At 36.9% G+C, this 21,737-nt stretch overlaps 1 protein-coding gene across 4 annotated transcripts in view; it reads right to left on the reverse strand.

The window, feature by feature from the left end:
• Positions 1-21,737, reverse strand: part of CSDE1 (cold shock domain containing E1) — a 36,817-nt gene that overhangs the window by 4,076 nt on the left and 11,004 nt on the right. For 2 of the 4 annotated variants that reach the window (XM_060090308.1, XM_060090309.1), the window contains 14 exons: positions 15,360-15,558; positions 14,239-14,348; positions 13,745-13,837; positions 13,025-13,122; positions 10,475-10,556; positions 10,010-10,138; positions 9,764-9,889; positions 8,930-9,142; positions 6,927-7,067; positions 6,677-6,841; positions 5,273-5,380; positions 4,488-4,663; positions 3,762-3,874; positions 2,407-2,526 (listed from right to left, as the gene is read on the reverse strand). In XM_060090308.1, coding sequence (XP_059946291.1) covers positions 2,407-2,526; positions 3,762-3,874; positions 4,488-4,663; positions 5,273-5,380; positions 6,677-6,841; positions 6,927-7,067; positions 8,930-9,142; positions 9,764-9,889; positions 10,010-10,138; positions 10,475-10,556; positions 13,025-13,122; positions 13,745-13,837; positions 14,239-14,348; positions 15,360-15,558 — 1,873 coding nt within the window. Of the gene's footprint in view, positions 1-2,406; positions 2,527-3,761; positions 3,875-4,487; positions 4,664-5,272; positions 5,381-6,676; positions 6,842-6,926; positions 7,068-8,929; positions 9,143-9,763; positions 9,890-10,009; positions 10,139-10,474; positions 10,557-13,024; positions 13,123-13,744; positions 13,838-14,238; positions 14,349-15,359; positions 15,559-17,202; positions 17,350-21,737 lie in introns of all 4 variants that reach the window. The other 2 variants (XM_060090306.1, XM_060090307.1) reach the window with 2 other exon arrangements.

Here is a 21,737-nt window from a genome sequence, read left to right on the forward strand (position 1 = left end):
AGCACCTTTCTTCTAGATCAGGGCCCATCACACTTTTTCTTAAAGGGCCAGATAGTAAATATTTTAGTCTTGTAGGATCCTGTCTCTGTCATGATGACTCAACTTTGCTGTTGCAGTGAGAAAGCAATCAAAGACAGTATGTAAACAGTCTTGGTGGTGTTTCAGGAAAACTTTCTTTATAAAAACAGCTTTCATATTTGCTGAGCTCTGCCCTAGAGTAAAAAGCTGGCTGGAGGTCAGTGCAGACTATGGATAAAAACCAGGCCAAAGAGTCCATCCAGATGCCTATCAGTTCACCTGGATGGTGAATTCACTGAATCAACAAAGGTGGAAAAGAGGGGAAAAACATTAGATGGAAGACGAACCTTCAAAACTGGGAATGCTTTTAACCATTCTCTTGATGATTATAGGGGTAAGTGAAGATTTTCTTCTCAAACTTACGGGAACTAAAAACTTTGAGGAGAGATTTCCAATAGATCAAGTCATGCAGAAATACTAAAGACAGCTAGACTGACTTAGTGGTACTAGCAGTAACCACTATTTATTAAACACTTATACTGATGCATATTTAATCTTTATAGAACATTCTGAGATTGAAGATATCATCCTCACTTTAAAAATGAAGAAACTGGGGCTTCCCTGGTGGCGCAGTGGTTAAGAATCCGCCTGCCAATGCAGGGGACACGAGTTCAAGCCCTGGTCCGGGAAGATTCCACATGCCGTGGAACAACTAAGCCCATGTGCCACAACTACTGAGCCTGCACTCTAGAGCCTGTGAGCCGCAACTACTGAAGCCCGCGTGCCTAGAGCCCGTGCTCCTCAACGAGAAGCCACCGCAATGAGAAGCTCGTGAACCACAACAAAGAGTAGCCCCCACTCGCCTCCTCCAGAGAAAGCCCTCGTGCAGCAACGAAGACCCAAAATAAGATAAGAATAAGATAAGACCCAATATAAGACCCAAAATAAGATAAGCCAAAAATAAATTAAAAAAAAAAAACCAAACCAAACCAAAACAAAACCCCGAAGAAACTAAGCTAGTAAAGATTTAATTAATTTGACTTAGGTTGTACGGCTAGAAGTGGAAGAAGAGCTGGTATTCAGATCTAGGTCTGTCCAGCTCTAAAACCCATGGTCTTATATTGGGTTAGTTGTATTCCTAAATAAAAGAGCTGTTCTCACCACCAAGTGGGGAAAAGTTACCTTTCTAGTAGCAGAAAACTCTAGGCTTAGAGATTTCAGGAAAGTTTCCTTTTCCACAAAACCTTGCTTTTAGACTATCAAATAGCCAGTGTTGAAGAATTAAGTGGATTGGGGGTTGGGAATGCAAAAGTAAATAAAAGGGTGCATGATATAGAGGAGGAAATGGGACACTTTGATATTATCTCATGAGTTTAAGTTAGTTGCCCATACCCTCGTGGCCCTTTTAAGGATACGGTGTCACCATGGCATTAGTTTAAGACTGACTTGCTATAAAGTCAATTCATATTTGGAGATGTGTGTATTAGGGTACTGGTTCTATTAAAAATAGAAATTTCTAAGAACCTCATGTAGTAAAGGAACAGGTTCATCAAGGCTCATTTCCTTCTCTCAAATGACCTTCTCTTCCCCACTTTATGTTCTCCTATGACTCCTAGATGACAAGATTTTATTCCCTTTGTGAGCCAAGCTATCGTCTTTGGTTAAAATTTCAAATCCTCTCATCAACCCCATCATTATCGTAATTCTGCTGTATTAATCATCCAGTGTTCCCTACTACCATTTCTACTGCAAACTTATTTTAGGCACAAAGTTGGTCTTTCTGACGTTAATTGTTTGGGGTAAGGGATGACACCAGGACTCGGAGTTGTCAAAGATGGGGAGAAAAAGGCAGGAAATGAAAATGTAGGGAGCCTTGACCTAGAGAAAAGTAGTAGGATCCCCATGGAATCCTGGCTATTAAGTAATAGATATAGTAAACTTTTAACAGGAAGGCAAAAAAGTTTATAGAATTGAACAGTTACTAGGAAATTTTGTTAATACTGATGTAAATAACCAGTGAATAACAGAGGAAAACTGCAAAGTTGTACTAAACCCAGCCAACTTGAATGTCTGATTATCAAACATTAAATGCATATTTTTAGTGAGATTTTGTTCTCAGTCTATTTCAATATAACTCAGCGTTAGTAGCTCACATATCAGCCATATGCTCCACAGCAGTCACTTATTCACAACATAAACCCAGGCTGATCTCATTTCCAGGGGATATAAAAAATAAAAACCAAGTATTGTGGGAATAAAATCATTTTTCCTTGATTCAGTTTTTAAGGAATTTGAAAACAACTGCCACCCTACCATATTTTAAAATCTTTGACACACTCATCTGAAGGTAAGGCAAATTTCAAAACAATCTGATAGCGATGCTCTTACCTTCGTCCATGATCTCAATCATTCCTTGGTACTCAGTCTGTGTTGGATCGACACTCCTCAAGGGGCGAATAACTTTACCAGAGTAGATGGTGGGATCAGCTTCCTCAGTAATGCCGTTCACTACAAAACAAAAGCATGTATACCTCTCCCTCAACAATTTTATTTAAACTCTATTGCATAGGACCAAAAAAAAAAGCGAACATTAACAGAACAAATGTTGACAGAGGGTTGGCTGGTTGCCTGCTAGTCCTGAAATGCCATACTTCTAAACTACTATTAAAATAAAGATGTTGGGCTTCCCTGGTGGCGCAGTGGTTGAGAGTCTGCCTGCCGATGCAGGGGACACGGGTTCGTGACCAGGACCGGACCGGGAGAATCCCACATGCCGCGGAGCGGCTGGGCCCGTGAGCCATGGCCGCTGAGCCTGCGCGTCCGGAGCCTGTGCTCCACAACGGGAGAGGCCACAACAGTGAGAGGCCCGTGTACCGCAAAAAAAATAAAAATAAAAATAAATAAATAAAATAAAGATGTTTAAAGACTTAATAAGTATACATATTTAAACATGTCTTGCTCTCTCACCTTTTCCACATGACCAAATATCACCTTTTTAGTGAGGCCTTCCTTGGTCTCTACAAGTATTGCTAACCCCAATACTTATATACTTCCCCAATTTATTTTATCTTAATATCTTTCTGAACATACTATATCCGATACTTCACTCATCTTTTTTGCCAATCTGTCTTATTTCTTCACTGCTGTACTCCCAGTTTCTAAAACACTTACTTATTAAACTGAATGAACATTCTTAGCTCCCATTTCTCAACACCAAGAAAAAGTATTATTTGGTGAGTTTACACAAAAGCCAAAAAAGTAAGTTGTAGGCCTTTTAAAAGTCAAAGATCCTAAATAGCAACGATTTCCTTAAGTTGCCATTATTCTTCACATTTAAACTCATTCTCCTCCAAAACTGTTTTCTAGAGGAATGCCCCCTCCCCCAATCCCATGGAGATTTATTATCTTGGGGTTATTTTTAAAAAGAGATATTGAACTGATAATAAACTCAAAGCAAATGACCTAGAAAATCTAGAACAATGGTTCTCAAACTTCAGTGTTCATCAGAACCACCTGAAGGATTTGTTAAAACAGACTGCCCATCTCCAAAGTTTTGGTAGGTCTGGGGTGGGGTCAGACAACTTGTATTTCTAACAAGGGGCCAGGTGATGCTGCTGGATCTGGGGATCACACCTGGAGAAACACTGATCTAGAACAGTAGGCTTTTCTCTCCCTCTCCCACCCTACTCTTCACCCTCCTACCCAAAACATAGGCCTAATAATCAGAAGTCACAATTCATTACCTGAGTGTGTTTTGTTCACTTTTTCTGCACTGACTTTGTTGCCTTTTCCTTTGGACAAGCTGTACTCGACCATGTCCCCCAGTTCCAGGCTATCAACATCACCAGAGAACTCACTGCAGGGCAGGGAAAGGAAATGACATTTGAATAAGCATTTACCACAAACATCAACAGTAGCAAGTAGCCTTTATTTCTTCTATTATAATATTCATGGTGTGCTTACTTAAGCTGGATACTGTTTTAAGCACTGACTCATATAATCTTCAGAAACATCCTATGAAGAGGTACCATTATCCTCAGCTTCAAGATAATGAAACTAAGATGACAGGAGGTTATTTTCATTCGATAAAACTTACACAGGTACTAAGTAGCAGAGCCTGGATTCAAACTGGAACTGTATGGTTCTAAGAGCCCATGCTCTTAACCACTGTACTATTATCATAACACCAAATCAAATATACAACTCTCTGGTAGCAACACATAAAACTGTATTCTTTTACTGAAGCAGAAAGGCTCCTATCCAATGTTCAAAGCAGGTACAGGTCTTTCTGTATCTTTTGACCACATGTTTTCTATACAGAGGTAGACAGTTAACTTTATATATTGCCAAAATTTCACCAATATGAAATCTGAGATTAAAAAAATACATAACTACCCAATACTAATGTTTTTGACTCCAAAACCAAAGAATGGATTGTAAGCTCTAAGTTCCTAAAAGGCATTCCTCACCTGTAATGGAAAAAGATTTCCTTATCATGATTGGCAGTTTCAATAAATCCAAAATTATCCTTCAAAGTTGCCACATAACCCAAGAGCCTCTTGGAGTTGGAATTACGACCTAAGAGTCGCACACAAGTTGCAATCTGCTGTCCAGGCCTCTGTTTTTCACTAATACTAAATTCAACCTGTGAAAAATAACGATGCTCATTAGTATCACGTCATTTCACGCCAAGTGGAAATGACAACTCCCCCAGACCTTGCTTTCCACTCTAAATATCCTTTTTATAAATACTCTGATGGAACAGATATTCACCAGAACTATCACTTCTACTTCTCATTCCACTTTTCACAAGGATCAAGTTTTGCTCTCCAGTGTGTATTCCTGATAGATTCTTAATTTCTCTAAAGGATGTCAACTGGAAAACCAGACATACTAAGTATGACAAAAATGAACAGCAACATAAAAACCTTTGGCGTGGTTTTATTCTGATAATGCTTCAGTAACTGTTTTAACTTTCTTACCAATATTATTAATTTTATATAAGGTAATTGCTTTTGACATATCTAATGCTTAAATATTAACTCCTCAAAAAGCTTTAACAAAAAGCTTGCTAGACCCTGTTCTTATTAATAAGCTGCTTTTAAACAGGAAGATGTTCATATATTAAACTTGTAAGCACAAAAGAATGTTAGCAAAACTTGATAAAATTTAAAGAAACCATTTTTCAGGATTTATGATAAAGATGATAACCTTTAACCCTCCCCCCTCTCTCAAATAAGCAGAATTATCTTGCCTTGTCTCCTATCTGAGGAGAATTAGATCCTTCCACATCCTTGGCTTGAAAAGCAATAGTCAATTTCACCCCACAATCATCATAAGCAATAATACCATCCTCAGCCTCCTAAAGAAATACAGTCAGAAAACAATGAAAAGAATTAAGAACCACCAAAAAAACAATATAAGCACAACTGCAATTATTACAAACTCCTGAGCCAAAGAACTGGTACAGCTGTAGAAATTTCCTATCTAGGGTTCTCTAAAATACGTATTTTTCGTATGAATAATAGATGGTCTTGCCTTTTAACCCAGGGCTGACTCAGTCTGCCTAATTTGGTCTTAAAGTCTTAACCTAATTTTAATGTTGAGGAGAGAGCGCTTACTGACAACATGCCTATTCTATAGTGTTCACGGCCAATCAGAAATCACCTCCCCCCCCAAAAGAAGCCCTATCTTCCTGTCAAACTAATTAGTGTTTTATAAAGAAACCCTGAATTTTTCTCATCTGTACCTCTATTCAGTGAGAAATATCCTTTCCTCATTTATCTCCACCTATTAAATGTCAATACCTTAGTGAAACCATCCCAGATCCTGTCAGTTTAGAATTAATTTTTACCAAAGCTCTCTCATTGACCTTTTATAGAAGTATTTAACATTGTTTGAATCACCTGTTTCTATACAAGTCTTGTTATTTACTTAAGAGAAGAGGTCATCTTATGGATAGCTTCATATTTACGGATTTAGTGGATTTTTCAATAAATGGAGTTCAAATGTGTGAAATGAGTCTACCAAAATTTCAAAGTTTTAAATTGCTTGGATGACAAGTACTATCATTTTAGATGAGCAATGCTAAACTGGGGGTGATTAGGGGACATTTGGCAGATTCTGGAGACATGTCTGGCTGTTATACATGGGAAGAAGAAGAGATATTGACCTCTAGTGGGCCAGGGATGCTGCTAAACATCCCCAAATGCAAAGAACAGATCCCCACCCCCTCCCACCCAAAGAATTATCCAGCTCAAAATGTTAATACTGATGAGATTCAAAACTTTGCTTTAGGGCCTCCCTGGTGGCGCAGTGGGTGAGAGTCCGCCTGCCGATGCAGGGGATACGGGTTCGTGCCCCGGTCTGGGAGGATCCCATATGCCGCGGAGCGGCTGGGCCCGTGAGCCATGGCCGCTGGGCCTGCGCGTCCGGAGCCTGTGCTCCGCAACGGGAGAGGCCACAACAGTGAGAGGCCCGCATACCGCAAAAAGAAAAAAAACAAAACAAAAAAAAAAAAACCTTGCTTTAGATTAGTTCACTGTTACTATTACAGGGAATTCTGAAAGAGACAATACTCCATTATTGTGTGGACAGTGGTTGCCTTTAAGCAGAAGAGGAATAAAGAACCGCAAAAACCGTTTTGATTAAAACTTACCTTTTCTTTGCCTTTATTTGGGCTAGTGGTTTTAGGATTGGAAAAAGTGGCTTCTTTTTCTACAGTGCCCAGAAAATGATGATCTGAATGGGAGTGGAATGAAACCGTGCCCTTGGGAAGTTTTTTAATCCTAATAGCATGATTTCTTTGGGCAGAGAGCATATCCTACAAATGATAAACAAAAGTAACTTTAAAACCAAAAAAGGAAGGATCAAGAAAACCCCCCATACTTTTTTCAAGAACTACTCACAGGAACCACAGTAAACTCTACTTCATCTGCAATATGGAGCTGGTTCCCATCCAGAATTTCACTGAAGTGGAAGAACATACGAGCATCACGATCCACACACTTGATGAAACCAAAACCATCTCTCATGGCAGCAATTACACCCTGAAACCAAAACAATACTTTCACTGGCTGTGAAGACTGTCAAGACAACAACGTTCAAGTTTGGAAGTATCAAGTTAAATTCATTAGGAATTCTCTGTATTAAACAGCCAAATTTTGTACCCACATTTTAATCTTTCCACTTAAACACAAACTCATTGATTTCAATAAAGTAAATTAATCTCTAAGCAATTGCCTGAGACTCCCCAGATGCCACTTCTTGGCCAATACGCACTAGAGAAATTAGCATTTTTGAAGTAAATGCATACAACATATTCCATTTAATTTTCAATTCTGTGAAAAATATTGTTTTACAAGAAGAGGAAACTGAGGTTGAAAGAGGTTAAGCACTTTGCCCAAAGCACACAGCTAGTAAGTGGCAAAAACCAGGATTCCAAATAATGCCAAGTTTTATGACACTGTAACTTCCAGAAATTAAAAATCTACAGAAGAATACTCCAAATACCTCAGAAGTCAACTAAAGGCAACTCTCTAATCTCTACCTCAAAAATTTGTGAGTTTAGGCACAGGAGGACTCAAGATTTAGGTTTGAAAAATAAAATATATGAAGTTCTATCCTCAAGTTTTTTTCCTTCATACTAAATTATCAGCTCTGGGGCTTCCCTGGTGGCGCAGTGGTTGAGAATCTGCCTGCTAATGCAGGGGACACGGGTTCGAGTCCTGGTCTGGGAGGATCCCACATGCCGCGGAGCAACTAGGACCGTGAGCCACAACTACTGAGCCTGCGCGTCTGGAGCCTGTGCTCCGCAATAAGAGAGGCCGCGATAGTGAGAGGCCCGTGCACCGCGATGAAGAGTGGCCCCCGCTTGCCACAACTAGAGAAAGCCCTTGCGCAGAAACGAAGACCCAACACAGCAAAAATAAATAAATAAATAAATAAACTCCTACCCCCAACATCTAAAAAAAAAAAAAAAAAAATCAGCTCTGTAAGGGCATTATATCCAGAGTAACTGGCACATGGCAAGTATTCAAATACTTACTAAAATACAATTATCAACCCACCAATGACTTACATATTGCATATTTACATATTACAGAGATGATTATTCTATAATCAGTTTTGAATATAGCCTAAACAATACTCTGACATTTAATCCTTGCTATATCCTGATGGTAAGCAAGCTATTCAACAATGTACTCCATAGTGTAAAGCAAAACAGATCTAAGAAACTAAGCATGGATTAAAGTTTAAAGCACATTGCAAATGTCAAACAAGATCAGTTCTCCTAACAGTTAAAAAGTTTCAAGAAACTTAAATTTTCATTGAATGTATCCAGTTCTACTGACAACACTGAGATATACTATAGATGTTATCACTCCAAACAGAAGCAAATGTAAATTACATCTGATAAAGTTAATTCACAAAAACGGAACTTGTAAAATATGTTTCAGCAACAATTCTGGCATATATCATTTCCAGACATATATTTGCTAAAAAAGAATTTGCAAAGTCCTGCTGTAAAAATGAAAGAAACCAAACCTACTGTTTAGTAAACATTTTATGGAACAGTCTGGAAAGATCTACTTTCTACAATGATGAACTTAAATCTTCTCAGTCTTCATATTTAAGGGCCAGAGAATCACTGACTCTCAAAAGACCTTAGAAATCATCCTCTCCAGATTTTAATTCTAAAATTTTCTCACATCTATTTCAAGGTAACTGGCAGAGCTAAGTGTCAAACCCAGATTGACTCTAGTGTCTGTGTTCTCAATCACCTTAATAAGGTAATTGCCCAATACTGTCAAAACTCAAAGAATTTTCGATACCATATCACAAACTTGACTGTAACACTGCCCTGCCGCCTCCAAGATTGGGTACGTATCTAATAATATCCAACACTTACCATTTCTCTGGCTTCATTAGTGAACTGAAATGTATTTGATAGAACTTCTATGTTGGTTGCTCGTTCTAATTTGTCACGACGGTCTGTTGAAATATTAAACCTAACATGGTCGCCTTCCAGCAGGGTCACCTTGGATTTCGTATCTTTGTCTCCAAAGGGAAGTTCTTTAGGAATCACAAAATCAACTTTGATGCGTCCTGGCAATGGGTCATTCTGATGAAAAGGAAAAACTATTTTAGCTGGAGATTTCTCACCCTTCCTAGTTCTAAGTCAAACAAGAAGAACACACAACAAACCCATTTTATAACAGATAGTTCCCTAAAGGAAAAAAAGGTGTTGATAATGTAAGTCCAATTTGAAAGGTTTGTGTTCTATGGTCACATGACACAACCATAAAACCATGATACTGCAGTTAAGATCCTGCACTCTGAGAGATTTTATTTAAGGAAACGAATTTCAGTCTTTTATGTTCTACATTTCCTTAGCAATGACACCACTGGTCTCATCTCTTCACCCCACCCCACCCCCACCCACCACCAACAGGAAAAAAAACCAAACTGGGATGCACGCACGCACACATGAATTTTTTTCCCAATCTAACCAGCATTTTTTCCCCCTTCTCCGTTATCACCAGTTTAAAAAAAAAGAAAGAAAAACATATTCATGGATGTACCGATGGTTTCTGATTTAGTTTAATTACACACATAAAATACTTAACTGCTCCACTGTCACAAAATTACATTAATTGAAAGTAATAAAACTTCTGTATACCATGCCATATTATCCTATTACTGATGAGGTATAAGATGATTCTTCTGAAAAAACACTATTTACCTGATTTTTACTGGGTACTTTTGGGATAACTTTGGTTACAGTTCCTTCAAAATGTTCAATGCTGATATCTTCAAAAATGACTGTTCCTTGAGGCAATAGTCTGACATCTGTTGCAACTTCTTTACCCTAAATCAGAAGGGAGTGGAGAGGGCGAGGGGAACCATGTCACTTTAAGTGTTTCCTAAAATTTTAACTCACTACTTATCTTAAAAGAAGGCCAAAGATCAAGTTATTCAACTATCTTACATTTCTGTCCTTGACTGTGAATTCCACATCATCTCCAGGCTGCAAGGTTTCTAAGTCACCCTTAAATTCACTATAGTGAAAGAATATCTCCTTTACAATATCACCTCTTTCAATAAAACCAAACGCATCCTAAAGCCAAACAAATATGAAGAAACAGCAGGGATATTATGTACTATTCAGTGCACATATTTATGATTACAATTTACAATCAATAAGCCTTTTCATAAAATTATACTCCAGTGGAAACAATATTACTTGGTAAAGTCTAATATTAATATCATCTACTAAATGGCCCATTTTAAAGAACATAATTGGTAACCAAGGAATTTTAAGAGATTACTTCTGATGTTAACAATTAAATATTTTTAAAGGAAATATAAAGAGGAAAAACAAAAGGCTTGGGTTTGAAAGACTTAAAGCGGTCAAAGAAAAAACTAAAGCTTCTCAAATCTGATCGACACTTACCTTCATGGCACAAACTACTCCCTGACAGCGAGCTGGTTTCTTTTTCAACAGCATAATATTACGAGCACTTACAGCACCAGTACTAGAACAAAAGAATCGGGTGGGGACGGTGGGGACCAAAGAGGGGTGAAAAATGCATTGGCTTGGTTAGACATGATGAGTTTAGAGAAACAAACTAGTTTCTGAGGCCTCAGGAATTCTGTATCATCACTAATATAAGGCTTTATAATACATAATCCTTTTCATATGGCTTCACATGCAAAGGACTTTTGCACAAACTCCCTAGCCTTTTAAATTGGGCACACATATATGTCATTGTTTCTCTCAGACTGCTGAAGTAAGGCCACAAATTGGTTGCAACCAGATGGGGAATGCTAAAGTTTTAGAAAGGCCATTACGTGAACAAACACTGAGTAGGTATTACGTACTGCAAACAAAGGTACAGGGGATAAAGAGATAAATAAGAGATGGTCCTGTCTGCAATGAATACTGAACTTAGTAGCTATCCCATCAATTATTTCTGATTAAACAGTCATAAAAGAAACATGAGTAAATGCAGTGATTATAGGAGATATTTGCTATGCTTTAGAAAAGTGACATTCAGGACTTCCCTGGTGGCCCAGTGGTTAAGAATCCGCCTGCCAATGCAGGGGACAGGGGTTCGAGCCCTGGTCCGGGAAGATCCCACACGCCATGGAGCAACTAAGCCCGTATGCCACAACTACTGAAGCCTGCGAGCCTACAGCCCGTGCCCTGCAACGAGAAGCCACTGCAATGAGAAGCCCGCCACTGCAACGAAGACCCAACACAGCTATACATAAATAAATAAATTTAATTAAAAAAAAAAAGTGACGTTCACCTCCACTGAAAACCATGTGTTGCTGCAGCAGCAATGTAAATCAGATTCCGTTTTAAAGATGGCACATACAGTTTTCTGATGCAACAGTATTTGTTGGTGTTGTTTATAAGATCTGCAGACCAACTAACTACTTCCCTTAATTCTTCATGGACAAATTGTCGCCCAATTGTGCTTTTTTTATTTCAAAAATTTAACAGACTAACAAGGACACTGGAAAAATCCTATTTGCTCTTGCAACTTACTACAATGAAAAGGCTTTACTTAGAGCCAGATTGGGATTCAAACATCAATTTAAATCCCTATATGACTTTAGGCAAGTTACTTTATGAGAACATACCTCATTTTACAGATGAAGAAACTTACCAGATGAGGCTGTTCTGAGGATTAACAACTGTACATAAAATATTTAGTACAAGTTCTTAGCACATTCAAGAACTTATTAAGATTAAATAAAGCCCTTTCACTGGCTCCCCATCCACCTCAAACTCAAGCCCTATTCCCAAGTTTCCTAACTTAACATTAAATTGAGGCCTCAGACTAGCACTACTAATATCAATCTACAACTCAATCCGATTCCTTCTAGTCTTACAAGAGGTAAGGTTCAAGGCTAATAATTCTGCACACTCTTGGGACTTTTCTTTCTGTACTGCCATTCAAAGTCCGTTCCCAGCACTTTCTCCTGTTTTTAACTTCCTCCTGTACTTGTATCTGTTTCTCCCACTCCAAAATAAAAATAATCATCCCTAGGCTTTCTTAACTACACTTTCCTTAACTGCTTATGCCAATGAATTCAACAGCTCAATCTCCTGCCCATAAGTAGCTTGTTCAGATCTATATATGCAACTACATATTTAATATCTTCCCCCACAGACACCTCAAATTCAAAATGCCAAAATAAGCAGAATTCTTCTCCCACCCTTAATACTTTCTGCTGTACCTCCTTAGTCCAGTTAATGGTATCATTATCTGCCCAGTAGCCCAAGCCAGAAAAATGGCATTTGGGACTCCCCTTCCCTTAGTTCTAATACACACCTCTATCTAAAAAGTTATAAAACTTGGTGATTTTATCTTCTCAATGTGACTTGACTTTTATACCCAAACACCCCTGGCCTGTCTATACTAGACCCTCATCTTCTTTCATATTAATTTTCATAACTCTGCCTCTAGTCTATAGCATCCCTATTCTCCAAAACCCTACCATCTCCACCACTTCCAACAATAGAAACCAATCACACTTCCCCATTTAAAATCCTTCAAAGACACCTGTGACGAATGAATAAAGTTCAAACTTCATCTTTCCATGATCCAGTCAATTAAATCAACTCCAACTTTTGGCCTCTTCCCCCAAATGGTACTTCCTCTATCCAGAATGGTTTTCTCATCTCCCTAGTGACTTCCTCATCTTAAAGCTTACCTCAAGCACTGCTGCTATGGCAAAACCTTCACTGATCTCTAGAATAGTTCCTTGAAAGTTCCGACCATGTTTTAATTATCCTCCTATCTCTGACACCCTGCATAATGCCTGTCATAGAATTGACGCTCAAATGCTTAGCTGATGAATAAAAACTTAAAAGATTATGAAAATTATCCAGATTTACAAGTTAGGTTTTTGACTTGCTTCAAATTTTATTGTAAAAGGAAAAAAAAACAAAAAAACCCCCACACCACTTAGGTGGGAAAAAAGAACTTACTGTTTATTGTTATCAATTACAAAGTTTATTTTATCTCCCGTTTCCAGCTGAACGTTCCCTTCAACATCTTCAGGGGTGTAAGTCAGATAAAACACTTCCTGTGAATTAATAAGGTATTATTACTATACTGGCAGGATGCATGTTCAGTGTATACTGTGATTTACTTTGTTAAATACTTCTTAAACTGGCATTTAAAGCCAAATTTCTTAAAATTAAATGCCTTTTGACAAGTACATAGTTTTATTCACATAAACACACTTCCCCTCCAAGGTGCTGATGACTTCTGCGAGTCCACAGCTGAGCAGCAATCCAACTTCAAAAAGCTTACACACGTGGAAGCATTTGCCCAGAGGCTGTAGTTACATTTCAAAAAAAAAAATTTTTATATAAGGCATTCCAAACAAAAAAGCTGAGTTAGTGCTTAAAAGGAACAAGAAAAAAGATCCCCTCCCACAACCCCCAAAAAAAGCGAGTAAAAGAAGCATTTTACCTTAATGTTCTAACTAAGGTCACACTTGGGCAAGCTAAGACACTTGGAAGTCCTATGGATTTTTTTCTGTTTAGATTTTTTGATAATGCTGCACTCGAAGCCTCTTCAAAACCAAATTTTAAACTGATTTTTATCAACTGCAGCTTACGTTTTCGATTTTGAATTTTAAAGTACGCTTATAGATCACATGGTGGATCAGGCAAAGGTTTAAGAAAAATACACAAGTTTACCCCATTACGTTCGTAGCATACACTCCCTGTTGGACTCTGACCCGGGGCAGCTGGAGATTTACTCTCTAAGTTGTGAGGAACAGCGCACACAACCTACCAGTCAAAAAAAAAAAAATTTCCATTGCTAATCATTTCAGGAGCAGCACTGTGCAATATAAACTGAATTTTAATATCCTCTATACTATATAAAGGGATACATTTTAATATGATCCACAAGAGGATGTCATGCTGCCAAGTTTCAAACTTACAGTACATAAGCTGACTGTAAGTATAGACTTAGGGTTATATGTAAAAACCCAAATTGAGTCTTGACCAAATTTTTATTTCAGGTCAAGAAATGCCAGTGCTTCTGATATAATTTTAAAATAGTAACTTTTATAGACTATAGCTCTCTTGCGTGCAAACTGAGGAGATGGGGAGAATCTTCCTTTTCTAATGTGAAAGATATGCAAATGCAGGGCCCTAAGAAAACATAAAGCATCTAAGTCACTAACTTGTCCATTAATTCGTTCTTCAGGGAGGATTTCTTGTTTTATCTTCACCAGTTTAACAGCAATGGGTTTCCCAGTCCGCCGGTCAGATGATACTTCAAATTCAACATCATCTAAAACAAAGAGAGTGTTGTGTTTGTTGGACTAATTTTGGCAAAATGGTATCTCACTTTCAAGCTAAACTTAATGAGGCATTTGAGTTTCCTTAGACTGTTGATTCTTAAAGTGTGGTCCCTGGACCAGCAGCAGCATCACCTGGAGTGTAGCAGAAATGCAAATTCCCAGGCCCTACTCCAGACCTACTCCAAAACAAACTGTGGGCATCACGTACAGTAATCTGCGTTTTAACAAGCCTTGTAGGTAATTCTGATACACACTAATGTTTCAGAACCACTGCTTTAGACTAAGCTAGCCATATCTTAGTTTTCATGGCACCTACACATACTACAACTGACGCAATGTAATGGTGAGATTTGGCAAGCCTCCTCCCTCACCCCCCAAACCCCTCTATACCCTGAGTTTCTTCATCTGTAAAATGAGGGTTAACCAAAATAACACTCTTGTACAGTTTAGAGTATTTGGTATGCCAAATATTCATGTAACTATTGTTATTTTTTTCTCAAAGATATTTTAAAAAAACACACTGAGACCTTGTAACTTCAGTCCTTTAATAAGCCACACATTTTCACATGTGAAAGTAATTTCTATGTTGTCAGCCAAAATGAATTTTCACATAATCCAAGTGGTGACACTGTAAGAGTTATTTCTTTCAGGTACTACTCAAACTAGTACCTGGCAAAATAATTAAAACTAACATTATGAAGTTTAATATTTTCACTGGCTTAAAATCTAATATATAGCCAAACAGTCATTACTGGGGGAATAACAATTAAATATATCAAGTGTCTATTTAAAAAATATTCAAAGATATCTTTTAATCAGTTACTCTTTACTCCCTCAAAAAGACTACCACCACAACAGAAATCAGGATTCTGCTAATTTATATAAACGAACTTCAGTAATTGGTACAATTAAAAGGCCAAAAGCATAACACTGTCATGACTAAGTTGATATGCAAGATAAACTTGTGATTAGTTTTATAAAAAGGAGAACCAACAGATTACCTCCTACTTTTAAGTCCTGCAGGTTGCCATTATACTGTGAACAGTGGAAGAAAAGTCTAGCTTGACGTTCTGAACACTGAATAAATCCATAAGAGGTTAGTAGTTTTTCAATAACCCCAGTTTCACGCAGTGCTGCTGAAGTACCATTGGGGTACCCATTATGCCCATTGTTGTGGAGAAGATTTGGATCAAAGCTCATCTGTTTTAAAAAGAGAAAGAACTCAATACATATAGATCTGTATATTACCTCCATAGCTTACTAATAAGTCTGATTAACAAATCACTGAATTTTTAACATAAAAAGGCAAAGAAAATAAAAGTAAAACAAATAAAGGGAAGATTATGTGTTTTTATTACTGAAATGTTAATTTAGCTAATAAAACATTTCAGAGGAAGTAATTCAAATTATTTTTGGGGAACTGTCCCAATTCATGATAGAATTTTCACTTACCAAACAAAGAGAATTTCTGGAGTTTAAATATTAAGATAAAGTAACTATATAAGTAAAAGTTGCCTTTACATTAACTTTAAATTACTAAAACAACAGTATCAGAACAAAGGTAACTACTATTCAAGAGATGGAAACCCAAACTACCAGGACATTTCATTAAATTTATTAATACTTATTTTGAAACGTAAATAGAAACCTTGTTGCTATTTGGTAAGCCATGCATCTTGAAGGCAATTATTTAAGTTAGTAGAGACTAAAACAATAAAAGAAACTTTCCATGCAATACTTATTTCAAACTAGAAAATACATGCATGCTCAGGTCCTTTAATGGAAGATGACTCAAAACAATGAGTTAGAAAGCAAGAGTTTTCTAAGAACTCCAAGACAACAAAAGCTCTTCAATCCTAAAAGTCTTCAATCACTTCACAGGTACAATTAAAGAAATCTTTTCACCTGTTTCAGACACTGAAATCTCTAAATACTGTCATTTGTTTCTATGGTCAGATAAAGCAAAATAAAACATTCTTTAGTGAACAGAAGGGCTATTTAAATGCAATGCACTGGGACCTATTTAATCATCAGATACTGTCTATCACATTAGATATTTCATTTTATTTAAGTGAAGCATGAAATAAGACAAAATCCCTAGAAAAGGTTAGGTCTATAATTGATTTACTATAGCAACATATCCACATCTTTATACCTAGTTTAAGACCCTTTCATTGAAAATTTGACTTATAAGCATTTTCATTTAAGTTTGATGTTGGGCAAGTAAAAAAATTTTTCATCAGGAAAAAAAAGATGACTGAAATTCTAGAAAGATAGACCACGTTTTAAGTAAACACTGGGTGGGATAGCCATATCATGCAAATCAAAGCCATCACATCTGTAGGTGGTTAAGTTCTAATTCATTCATGCTAGACACTCTTTTGTGTCGGATGTGTACTAACTCATTTAATTTTTACAAAAGCCCACGAGGAAGTAATATTGTCCCAATTTTACCAATGATGAAACAGACATTGAGATTAAATGACTTGCCAAAGTCAAACCAAGAAGGTCTACCTCTACAATGCTGACTCAAAACTAGGGCTTCTCAAACTGAAGTTACCCAGTGATCTGGTTAAAATACAAAATCTGATTCAGCAGCAGGGGTTTGAGATTCTCCACTTCTAACAAGCTCCCAAGGTGATATCAATACTTCTAATTCTTGGACACACTTTGAGTAGCAAGGCCTAAACTACTAAACTTACCTTTCAAGATTCAAGGTGAAGGAAATACTTAGGGAAGTTAGAAAGTGAGTTTGCAGGGCATTTCAATCAAACTGAGTGGCCCTTCTTAGTCATGCTCTCAACACAAAGAAAAAAAGCTGGGATGACTGCTTCCCTGACTTACAGATCTCTGATACGTGGGGGTCCTCTTTTGTTTTTTAGTCCCAGATGAGGTAGAAGATGAAGATAAAGGTAAAGAAAGTGAAGGAGGGGCTGTAGGAGGGGGATGAGGATCTGATGACACAGTAAAAACGTTCTCCATCTCAAACAGCTGTGATAACATAGCACAATGTTTACAACTATGATCAATAACAATTTAACACACATTTGACAGTCAACCTGTTTATCTTTACATTTATCATTAAATTACTTTAGCAAAATATAATTCATTTAATCAGATTTCTATCAACAAAATAAATTGTAGCATTAACATTAAACGGTCAAACTGAAATGTATTTTTTAAAGCACTTACTTAACCCCTAATCCATAACATTTACAATTTTAAAAATGCCATAAGGACTCTGGTGGTTGCTACAGCAAGACAACTGAGCCCAACTTCTTCTCAATGTCCCACAACTTTACACAGAATCCAATATTCTCAATCACTTGTCTCCCTCAAGTAGGGTACACACAGGATAATCTAATGGGGTGTAGGAAGAAAATATCTGAACTAGAATATATATATTTGGCCAGAGATAAAAACTAGCTTTTACAAATGGTTATTATGTATTTATAGAAGAGGCCTTGCTGCGTTGATATGTCAGGTCGTATCACATGTCATACATCACTTAAGTACTCTGAGGAAAGAGTGGAGAACCTCACAAGAGATTGACAGTGAAGCCCTCGTTCATTTACTTTCAGCATATTAAAGTTTACATCTCTCCAATTAAGTGTACATAATTAGCTATCTAGTTTAACTAAACTACCCTCACAAAGAGACAAACTGTTGAACAAGATTCCCACAGAAGAATCTTAGAAGACAATGCTAATAAAGCAAGCAAAGGCAGAGAATTGGGAGGCAATACTTCTAATCCTAGTATTAGTTCTTGTACCTCTACATTATGAAATAAATGACCATCTAATGAGATGACAAGTCTGACAAAACATTAAGATCAAGACTCTGATACAGACTTATACCAGTATCAATAAAACATAAAATGCATACTGTCCCTCAGATATTAATTCATGATAGTATAAAGTTTTTAAATTAAACACTTATAAACTAAGCATCCAGATATATATATTTCTAGTGGGGCTAAAAAGTTTCTACACTGTTAACAGGTACACTATTTTCACAATATTGCTTATTTCACCTTTGTCCTATTTGTACCACTGCTTCACAATGCAAATGGAGCAGTATAATCACACGATTTATAAATATATACACGTACATATTGACCATACATGCTCTTCTTGTTAAACAGTATGATCAAATTAATTTGAAGACCACTATTCCACCATCACTGACTTAGACCATGACTTACAAGCTGTGCTTTTTTCATGTTTAGACTAGTTCTTATCACTATACAAGTAAGAATGCAATGATACGCTCTGTAATACATAGGCCAGGAAGCTGCAAAAATCACATTCTCAAGTCTCCAGTCCTAGTAGTCCTAGCTGAAGAGGTAAGACTCATGTTTTTCTCACCCTAAGGGAAAATGAACCAGAATGAGAAGGGGTTAGAGCTATCATTTCTTTCTAAGACTAAACTGTTCCCCAACAAGCGTACTGGAATTTAGGCTACATTGCTCATCTCATCCCACCTTTGGATGTGCACATCAAAACAGAATTGAACCAGAACCTCTCCTTTCTCCCAGCACCTTTCCTGACTTAAGTATTTTTCTCTAGCCTTTATCTAATTTGAGGGCTACTTTTTAAAAAGGGAAACCCATATATCACTCAAGCAACTTCAGATAAGACAATATGTTAACCCTTAAAAGAATTCCTAATAGTTCAGCTAAATTTTTTTAAAACCAGCACCATCAAAACTTTAAAGAAGCACAGTTAAACAAAATGGATGTTCCTTAAAAAACAAAACAAACAAAACAAACAAAACCACCAAACAATTACGTAAAAAGAGAAATCCAATGGAAAAAGTAGATAGCTCAACAACAGATGCTTGTTTATAAAAAATTAACATAAAGACAACATCAAAAAAAGGGGGGTGGTACTGGACCAGTAGGTAAATGTTACTTGGCTTTTTTTTAAATAGGGGGAAAATCAATTTAGTTGCTCATCTCACAGCATACAAAAAATATATTCTAGATGAACTGTGTTAAATGCCTTAACAAATATTAAATAAAAATGTATGCATTTATAAAGCTTTTGGAAGGGGGGACTTTCTAGGTTTAAAGTCAATAGAAAAAAACGCCAAGGGGAGGGATCAATATTTGATTACATAAAAAGTATAAGCTTTTATACTCAAACCTAAAGAGAACAAACGCAAAATGTAAATATATGAGTGTATCATTAAAGAATTTAAGCAAATCAGTAAGAATTAAACTACCAGAATATAAGCTCTATGAGAGCAGGGGCTTTTTGGTCAAAGCTAAATCCCTAGTGTTAGACAGTGCTTGGCACATAGTAAGCACTCATTTGCTGAATTATGGAAAGACATTAAGACAAATAAGTCTTAAAAGATCATTCATTAAACACAAAACATATTAACTTCAATTCTGGCAAGCAAAAATTTAGATAAAACAAATTATTCATTTATCAGATAAAAGATTAAAAAAATTGAGAAAGTAGGTTAAGAACAACATGCTAATATATTTTCATGGTGGCAAACTGGTGCAACCTTTCTGAAATACAGTTTAACCATATGTACCAAAATGTGGAGGTACTTTCCTTAACAATTCTACCGCAGGAAACCTATCATGGGGAAATGTGAAATGTGGACAAGGCTTTATGCACAAATGTGTTCATTAAAATGTTTTAATAACAAATTCCCGGAAACAATCTAAAGTTCCATAGTACTTTATATAATGACAAAAATATTTCTATAATATGATTTCAACTGTATTTTAAAAAGGAAAGACCAGGAAAGTCTACTTCAATACTCACAGACAATGTAACACTTAGATGGTGTTCTAAGTGCACAGAGCTAAAATTGGTAAATGGGAACAGAACTCGGTACTCACTCCATGGCTCACATTCTTAACCACTGCTTTAAATGCTAAACCAGAACTTGAATGCCATCAGCACTGTTCTAGGTTCTACATGTATAGTAGTAAACACAGCAGACGAATACCCCCAACACCAAGTTTAGACTTTTTACTCTTTTCTATGTATTTGTTTTTAATCAGAAAGTCATTAACGGGACTTCCCTGGTGGCGCAGTGGTTAAGAATCCACCTGCCAATGCAGGGGTCATGGGTTCGATCTCTAGTCCGAGAAGATTTCCACATGCCGCGGAGCAACTAAGCCTGCGAGCCGCAACTACTGAGCCCTCGGGCCTAGAGCCCACACTCTGCAATGAGAAGTCATCACAACGAGAAGCCCGCGCACTGCAACGAAGAGAAGCCCCTGCTCGCTGCTCGCCATAACTAGAGAAAGCTCACGCGTAGCAATGAAGACCCAAACACGGCCCAAAAAATTAAAAAAAAAAATCATTAACAATGATTTTTCTTTTTTTAAAGGAGAACTGGAAAGAATCACAGGTCAAATTTAAACTTCACTTCTAATTCAAGAAATCAACTAAAGTTCCCTAAAGAACACAGAACTAGAATCAAAAGACTGGCTTTTAGTCTTGCTTCTCATACTTTTTAAAAACTTCTCTGGAATTGTTTCCACAGATGTAAAATGATGACCTAAGTGATTTCCAAAGTCCCTTGAGAGGTGGGTAAAAAAAAAAATCAAAATTCTGTGCTCCGTAATTTCTTCTTGCAACATCTCTGAGTTGTTTCCCCCCACCCCCGCTTTTTCCTAACCTAGTCTGCTTGGCTCCCACTGAAAAGGAATTAGTTTAGAAAAGGCAACCTATTTCACTGTATGACAGTTTTAGAAAATGACTGTTTTCTTAATCTAAACATATTTCCCCTTAACTTCCTTTGCTCCTTTCAGTTTTCGGAATGCAACTGTTTTTCAGGCTAACTGCTGTCTTCTGGATATTTTCTAAATTATTATTCACTGAAGTACATTTCACTACTATTCTTACTGTACCCTGACCAATATATAGAAAGCACTGTGTGTTTCCTGATTTTGTAGACTAAAGTTTGAGTAACATTATATAACTAAAAAAAAAAAAAAAAGCTCTATTACTCCTTAATAAATTAGTAAAATCAGATTTTCTCCTTTTAGTACCTGTGTAACTGATCATTTGTTACTAAAGAAAAAACTAATCTAATGCTTTTAAATTTCTTTTCTTAGTTAACCTGGAGTTCCAATTTAGAGGGATAATTTTAAATTATTAGCCTTTGTAATCTGTCTTTTAAGCATTCTATGTCCTTCCTTAATACCCACCTCACAGGGTTGTGGGGATGGTTAGGGTTACCTTCATACAAAAAGCCTGGAATGGTGCTTAGTACAGAGCACACACATTAACTACTTACTACTAAATCTTTTTAAAAAGTAGAGCAAGAATGGAATCTGGCAGCACACCTATGGAGACCTCTCTGAAAATCAGTCCGTTAGTCTAAGCCTTTTACTGCTTATAATCCAA

The sequence above is a fragment of the Mesoplodon densirostris genome, chromosome 2 (genome assembly GCF_025265405.1).
Source record: "Mesoplodon densirostris isolate mMesDen1 chromosome 2, mMesDen1 primary haplotype, whole genome shotgun sequence".
Lineage (NCBI taxonomy): Eukaryota > Metazoa > Chordata > Mammalia > Artiodactyla > Ziphiidae > Mesoplodon > Mesoplodon densirostris.